At 29.5% G+C, this 8,171-nt stretch overlaps 1 protein-coding gene across 1 annotated transcript; it reads left to right on the forward strand.

Moving 5' to 3' along the window:
• Window positions 1–2,935: 2,935 nt before the first annotated feature.
• LOC107030576 (chlorophyllase-2, chloroplastic-like) lies at window positions 2,936–4,844 on the forward strand. Its single transcript, XM_015231845.2, has 3 exons — window positions 2,936–3,211; window positions 3,763–4,111; window positions 4,359–4,844. Exons 1-3 carry the CDS (start codon window positions 2,951–2,953, stop codon window positions 4,664–4,666), a joined length of 918 nt encoding a protein of 305 aa, XP_015087331.1. The 5' UTR covers window positions 2,936–2,950; the 3' UTR covers window positions 4,667–4,844.
• The last annotated feature ends 3,327 nt before the right edge of the window (window positions 4,845–8,171 follow it).

The raw sequence follows: 8,171 nt of genomic DNA on the forward strand, positions 1-8,171 counted from the left end.
GTAATTTGATCATAGATGTTCTTGTGGTGATGACTTCCAGATTTTGGGGAAATAATAGATGTTGAATTTTAGAAGTTATTGAATTGTCTTTTATTAATGAGTTTAAGTCTTCCGCATTGCTTTATGTTGATATTAAATTGAAATGTTAAGGTTTAGATTGGTTGGTTCGCTCACATAGGAGGGTAAATGTGGGTGCCAGTCGCGGCTCGGTTTTGGGTCGTGACACACAAAAACTAATACAATACAAACAAAGCTATTGGGTGTAAAAATCTACATGAACCGATAATATGAAGCCATTTGTTTAATAAAATGACTTATTTTTGCTATTAAAAAGGATCATCCTTATACTTTGAAAAAACGTTTTGAATATTTTTTATATGATATGTGGGAGGAACGCCTTTTTCAAATCATTTATGATTGGTTAACTTTACTCTTTTTTTTTTTAAAGCGGTGTCATCATTTAAAAGGATAAGAATAGTTCGAGAAGAAAATTTGTGGCAATTAAAAAGAATAAAATAAAATAATTATTATGAATAAATAAAAAAAACTTCAACCACATAATAAAAACATAGGATAACAAAATAAAATACTAACATAATATAGAGATTTGAGATGTCGAATGACAATGAACATTTAATAATTATTTTTTGTGAAGAAACTCACAAGTCACGTATATAATGTTGGGAAAACGCGGACAAGCACAAAAATATATATGGTAAAATTAATGGAAATAAAATGGGAAAATAACGACACCAAGAATTTTACGTGGAAACCCTTCTGAGTAAGGGAAAAAACCACGGACTAAGAGGAGCAATTGATATTACTATAGTAAGGAATTTTACACTGTGTAGTCACGAATACAATACTCAAAGTGACTACTACACACTCAAAAGGAACAACACTCTTTTGGTTTCCGTCTTACTAAAATATCGCTCACACTCTATTTTTCTTCACAGACTATTTTCTTGTATAGTCTATGGAATACCTCACTTTGCTCTCAAAATGGTTTTTCTCTCTAACTTGGTGTGTTCTACAAATGAGCAAGAATGCTCTATTTATAGAAGGATAAAACCATGTCTATGTCACTAATGACATATGTAAACATAGCAAAGTCAAGAATGGTTGCAAATCTTACCAATTTGCCAACTACCAAATCTTTTATTTTCAACTCCAATTACTATTCCTTTTTAACAATTGCTTGTACCAATTGAATAGCTAAAGTTGACAAAAAAAAAATGGGATGGATTCAACATATAATGGAGATAACAATACTTTTATTTAACTATACCTTTCTAAACTCAAAGATTTTCAATTTTAAAATAAAAGATAGTAGCTAGATTTTTAATGAATTAGAATGAATTCGTAGAATTTTAATAATAGCCCAACATTTTATAATTTAAAGCTATAATTTAAGAGAGAGAAAAACAATTTACAACTTAAATTTAAGAGAAAAATAAAACAAAAACATGAATTTAAAGCTAAAATTTAAGAGAAAAATAAAATAAAATTTATGCATGAATCAAACTCGCAACATCTTATACATGATTAAGATGCTTTAACCACTATTGCTAAGAGAAATTTCATACAAGCAGGGTCCTTTAATTCCTTTTATCAATTTATTATTTTCTTTTTTACAAATATATATGTTTATATTTTAATAAAATTTCTGATGAAGTCGTATCAAATAACACCCCTTTAATCAACATAAATCCAGCCCTTCGTTAGAGAGATTTTTCTTATCATTTTTCAAAGTTAAATATAGTGCTCCACTAAAAGTAGAACATATGAGACTTTCAGTCATTTCAAATATAACATGAGAATTTACTACTATAAAAATTCTAAATCCGTCTCAAATACATATCTCTCTTCAATTTTTATAAAAATTCTCTTTTTTCTATTTAAATTATATATATATTTTCGATGTTTTAGTTTATTTCTCTTATTTTTATTTTGACATATAATTTAACCAAAAAAAAATAAAAATTTAAATCTTGTAATCTTAAATTAAAAATAATATAAACAATGCATATATATAAAATAAAACGGGACATGAACCACCAATCGCGAAGGACATGGACCACTATAACTAATACAATATAAATACGAAAAAAAAACATAAATAACAATTTTAAGAATCAATATCACAAATACTGACAAGACTTCCTAATTATAATAAAGCATAAAAAAAATTAAAATGCACAATTTTTAACAGATATTTTTGATATTACAAATCAAAATAAATTAATATCACAGATATTTTTGATATTACAAATCGAAATAAATTAATATCGACAAAGTAGAACTATTGGGACAACTTCCACATTGCTAACGTTAATAAAGCAAAAAATACGTTTTGTTTTTTCTCGAATGAAAGACGAAATAAGGAAGAAAGTTCAATTTTTGAGACCTCATAATTTGCATGGTAAAAAATACCTAAGTATCCATTCAATTCTAACTATATATTTAAGAATGAATAACTAAAGTTAGTAAAGAAAATAAAGTGGACAGATTTTTGTAAATAAACAACTTTATTATTAGAAATTAATAAAAAATAATTTTAACATAATTTATTTTAACATAACAAATCTCAACATAATTTGTATTCAAACCAAAATGACACCTAAATTATTTAAAATGAGTTAGTTTTATTTGTTATTGCGTTTTTAGTAAATATGCCCTTATTACTATGTTTTTAACTCAAATATGTCCTCCAATTAATATAAGAGTTCAAATACCCAAGGTGTCAGTGCAATAACAGAGGGGTCCCCTCCAATAAGTTAGCTAGGTGCAGATCCATGTAAGCTCATTGATTAGGTGTTAACGCAATATATAACAATAATATATTCAGTATAATTTTACAAGTGACATTTCAAGTGGATAGAGTATACGTAGAACTTTCGTTGCCCAAGATGTGAGTGCAATAACTACTATATATATAAATCAATGGTGCATGGCAATTGGCAAAGCAAGCATAGAGAGAGACATAAAGATGGGATTATCATCAATTTTCGAAGTAGGTAATGAGACAATCGACACTATAAATGTTAAGAGCTCTTCTTCATTGCCATGTTCATTGTTAGTTTTTTCACCAACAAAGAAAGCATCCTATCCAGTTTTACTCTTTTTTCATGGCTTCATGCTCCAACCTAGCTGGTACAAATCCCTCCTTCAACACATTTCTTCCCATCGATATATCATTGTTGCTCCTCAGGTACAGCTTCATCGCATATACTTTTTAACATATTTAGTGTTGGCACTATTTATAATTACATAAACATTATTCTCACTCATTAATTAATAATTTCATATCAAAATTTCAAGTCAGATACATATATGTTTGCTATAAAGATACACTTTGAAACACAGAGGCATAAGGAGAGAGGCAAGCGAGAGAGCTATAAGAGTATCCTAAATAAATACATGTGAATCACAAGATACACTACAGACAGATAGAGAGAGAGGGGAGCAAGAGATTTAGAATATCTCAAATACATATAAATACACTTGGATATATATAATGTATCTAAAACAAATTTCACCTAATTCTGACCAGATTTGGTATATGAACACAAATAGTGATTTTGAAATTTTACAGGATCAAGGCACATAATTAGGCGTTAAACTAGTAAAATTTGTATTGTTTTCTATATGAATCTTCATTGTCATTATTTATGCGTGTGTTAGATTTTAATAGAAATATTTTAATTTTGATTAGTAAAAATCGTGACTCCGTCACTCGTATTTGTTTGTTACATGTTGCAGTTTCCTCTTATGAACCAGGAAGTGAAAACCGTAAAGAAAATAGCAGAATGGTTAATCAACAACCTCAAATCCGTACTGCCGGAGAAAGTTCAACCGGACCTGGAGAAAGTGGCGATCTCCGGTCACAGCAAAGGCGGTAACACGTCATTCGCCGTAGCTTTGGACAGCTCAATGCCTCTCAAATTCTCAGCACTCCTTGGAATTGATCCAGTAGCAGGATCCTCTCCCTCCTGTCTACGTCCTCCCTACGTTCTCGAATACATCCCTCGTATTTTCAATCAATCAATCCCTGTTGCTGTTATTGGTGCTGGCTTGTCAAATCAATCGACATGTTGTTTGCTCCCATCAGGTTGCTTGTCCTGATTTTCTTATCATAATCGTATTTACTTTTTTTTTTGTTGGTGACTTTTATAAATGAAAAAAAAAGGATAACTATATCCCAAAATATCGTAAATAATAAGCAGATACTCTGCGTTATATTTTGGGTACATTGGTGTCTCTGCTGTCCAAAAGCTAGATCATAGGAAAGGAGTTTTCTTTTCTCTTTTATATCACTATACTTTACTATCATTTTTATTATTTCGATCCTAATACAGGTGCGCCAAATGGGGTTAATCATGCGGAATTTTTCAACGAGAGTAAGCCCCCTTGTTATTATTTCCTTGCTAAGGATTATGGTCATGCAGATATGCTTCAAGCTGATGGAATAATGGCAATTTTAATCAGAATTATGTTGAAAAGTGGAAAAGGATCTAAGAAAAGCATGAGAAGAGCTGTTGGAGGAATTGTGGTAGCATTTCTTAAGGCTTATTTGGAAGGTCAAATTGATGACTTAAATGAGATTGTTAAATCACCTAATCTTGCTCCAATTATTCTTGATCCAGTTATTTCTATCAAGGATTAATTAATTAATTCATTAGAATTGGATGTTATCAAGTATATATGTGGATGTTTGCATTTCTACCAATCTTATTCTAAAATGTGGTCCTCTTATTAGACCACATTAATGTATGTGTACTATGTTTCAGAAATAAGTTTGTTTGTTTCGAAAACACTCGAATCAATATGTCTCTTTCTTTCTTCTTCTTTGTTTATTGTATGAGTATCAAGTTAACAGGTTTGTTGGGTTGTTAAATTAGTTAATTTTCTTAAATTTATTTTGGTATTTAACTAGGGAAGAGTTTATTAGATGCTAGTTTATCTACGTTATTTGAACTCTTTAAAATTGTTGGTAAGTGTGTGTCAGGTTGTTCAAATGAAAAGTAGTGTATTTTTAGAAAATTCTATATGAATGCAACATTGTAAATGAAGAGTTCCTGCAAATTATATGTTTTTATATGTTGATGGTGTAAAAAGAATTTATATTATTAGGAGTTGATATGCATCATTTGTAACTTTTAATAACGAGTTTGATATGATAACCTTTTTTTTAAAAAAATATCTATGTAATAATTGATAAGAGTTATGAGAAACGTCTTTAGCTGTCGGTCATTTCCTGCGAAGGATAAAAATAAATAGTGATGGAATAAACTTTTTTTTCTTATTTGCTTTCCATGTTTGGAATAACTTACCCATTATTTATATCATAGTGATGAGATAAGTTATCCAGAATAGCAAACCTAAAATCATTAATCGTAAATAACATTTTCCCAATCAAACAACTTAAATCTACACTCAAATATGTTGCAATGGGTTAATGGAAAATGTTCTAAAGTACCATCATCATAATTCATAACCAATGAAAGATTTCTTCTTTGGTCTAAATGTAGAATTGGAGAATCTTAATAAATCAATCGGTTAATTATCTGAATTCTTATCTCTTATTGGTGAAGGTTTGATTTTAAATATTATAAATCCCTCTGTATTTTCCCTTCCCAACCTTTTTTTTAAGAAAAGAAGATAACCAACCTAGACATGTTTCGATCTTCAAACATGACCTTATTTTGTGAATATAAATTTTTTCCCTGTTTTGCAAATGTTCCGTATATTCGATTTGGTGTTTGGTGTAAGGGTCTCAAAATTTCGGTGCACCAAATAAAAAGTCAATCAATAATTAAATTATTTGTGAACAAATCAATGTACCAATAAATGTGTAATTCAATTTATAGTTAACTTCAAATATTTTGAAAAATCAAATCAAATTGAATTGAATTTACTCGGTTCTTCAATTTTGGTTCTTCAATTTTTGGTTTGATGTTCGTGTTATTTTTTTAAAAGTTCGATTCTTCAATTTCGTGTTCGGTGCACCAAATAAAAAGTCAACCATTAATTAAATTATTCGTGGACAAGTCAAAGTAGCATTAAATGTGCAATTCAATAGTTAAATTTCAAATATTAATTGAGAAGAGGAACGTACCAAAACATATATTTTTCAATAAGCGTTATATAAAGAAACATGTTTTCGTCCTTGTTTTTCTTAAGTAGTAGCGGGAGGCACCATATTCTTCACAAAGATAAATAAAGTTTTTTAGTGAGCACAATAATTATTCTCTAGCGAGACACATCATTCCTTGACATACTTTAAATTTTTAAGTATCTTATATTTTTATTTTGTCCTCATTTTATTTTTCATTTGCACTGAAAAATTGATTTAAAAAGAACGAACTAAAGTAAAAGAATTCGAATTATATTAGGTTTGATATACGATTACACTTTTCTAAAATTAAATTAAAAATCGAATCCAATTTTGATAAAATCAAAATAAAGAACCGAACATCCACTCCTAATTAAAATTGCGTTAAAACAATGGGCTTCTTATGTAACCAAAATCCTTTTAAACTAAAACGGTCACAAGTATATGTAATGGATTACTACTGTATACTTAATTATATAATGTATCGACATTGTATAGCTTATAACCGTGTATATACATGATATATTCCATACTGTTTGAAGGATTATCATTGATATTCCGTCACAGAAATGATTTAGATTAAAATAAAAATTGAAAAATGCATAATTTACTTTGGGTAGAAAAGATTGACCCAATAAAAAATTTATCTTTTTCTTAAAAAAATATATAATCGGATATGGTTGAAGGCAATAAATAGATAATTATCATTTGATATGAGGGATAAAAAGAATATTGATGAATGAAATTTTTGTGTCTTGTTAGTTGTCATGTTTGGAATAACTTATCTTATTAATTATACCACAATGATAAAATAAAACATCACATATACATAACAGAATAAATTATTGCAAAATGATTAATCATGGAATAGCTTGTTCCCATCCAAACGATAAAATAATGTGGAGGCAGATACCCCCTCATTTCTGATCTCTTTTTTAGAAAAAATATGGGACATTACAAATACGGTCTCTATATTTATCTGAAATAGTGATATTTAATAATAATTATTACATAGAGAGGGATTGAGCTAGTAGAAAATACATTTAATATATCTATTGATATAAAATCAAGATTATAAGAAGAAGACAAGAGAAGTAGATGTAGGAGAAGACTTTCTTCTTATTCAAGTATATGTAAGTTTCATATGTATATCATACAATAGTGAATGAACAACCCTATTTATAGAGTGAGAAATCACTCCAAAAGTCACCATATTAAGTATCAAAAAAGGTTCATGAAACCTAGTGAATATGAATGGTTGTTCATGTACTAACTTTATGGACTATCCACTTATTCAATGGATTTATAACACTCCCCCTTGGATGTCCATAGATATTGTGCCTCGTTAAAACCTTACTAGAAAAAAAAATATGTGGGAAAAAATTCTAGTGAAGGAAAAAGAGTACACATATCTTTTGATACGCATTATTTGCTGCCTCATTAAAAACCTTTCTAGGAAAACCCAGTGGGACAAAACCTAGACTAAGGAAAAAAGAGTACAGTGCGTATTTTACTCCCCCTGATAAAGACCACGATTCAGATGGTTAAGTTTCCGCATTCCAATTTTGTGAACCATCTTCTTAAGAGTTGAGGCCGATAAAGATTTGGTAAATAAATCGGCTGGATTATCACTCGAACGAATTTGTCGCACATCAATATCACCATTCTTCTGGAGATCATGTGTGAAGAATAATTTTGGTGAAATGTGTTTCGTTCTATCTCCTTTTATAAAGCCTCCTTTTAATTGAGCTATGCATGCAACATTGTTTTCAAAGAGTATTGTGGGTATCTTGACGTCACACTTCAAACCACATCTTTCTTTGATAAAATGTATTACTGATCTTAACCATCCACATTCTCTGCTTGCTTCATGAATGGCTATTATCTCAGTATGATTTGAAGAAGTAGCGACAATAGACTGCGTAGATTGCCATGATATAGCAGTACCTCCGTATGTGAACAGATAGCCTGTTTGTGATCGAGCTTTATGTGGGTCAGATAAATAACCTGCATCTGCATGACCAACAAGATCTGCACTATCTTTGTTAGTATAAAA

This window comes from Solanum pennellii, chromosome 9, assembly GCF_001406875.1.
Source record: "Solanum pennellii chromosome 9, SPENNV200".
In the NCBI taxonomy this organism is placed as follows: Eukaryota; Viridiplantae; Streptophyta; class Magnoliopsida; order Solanales; family Solanaceae; genus Solanum; species Solanum pennellii.

Bases quoted from the DNA above. Each gene is read 5' to 3' on its own strand.
- LOC107030576 (XM_015231845.2), top strand. From the start codon at position 2,951: ATGGCAATTGGCAAAGCAAGCATAGAGAGAGACATAAAGATGGGATTA. The intron at 3,212-3,762 runs GTACAGCTTCAT...TACATGTTGCAG, and splicing joins ATATCATTGTTGCTCCTCAG to TTTCCTCTTATGAACCAGGA. The intron at 4,112-4,358 runs GTTGCTTGTCCT...ATCCTAATACAG, and splicing joins ATGTTGTTTGCTCCCATCAG to GTGCGCCAAATGGGGTTAAT.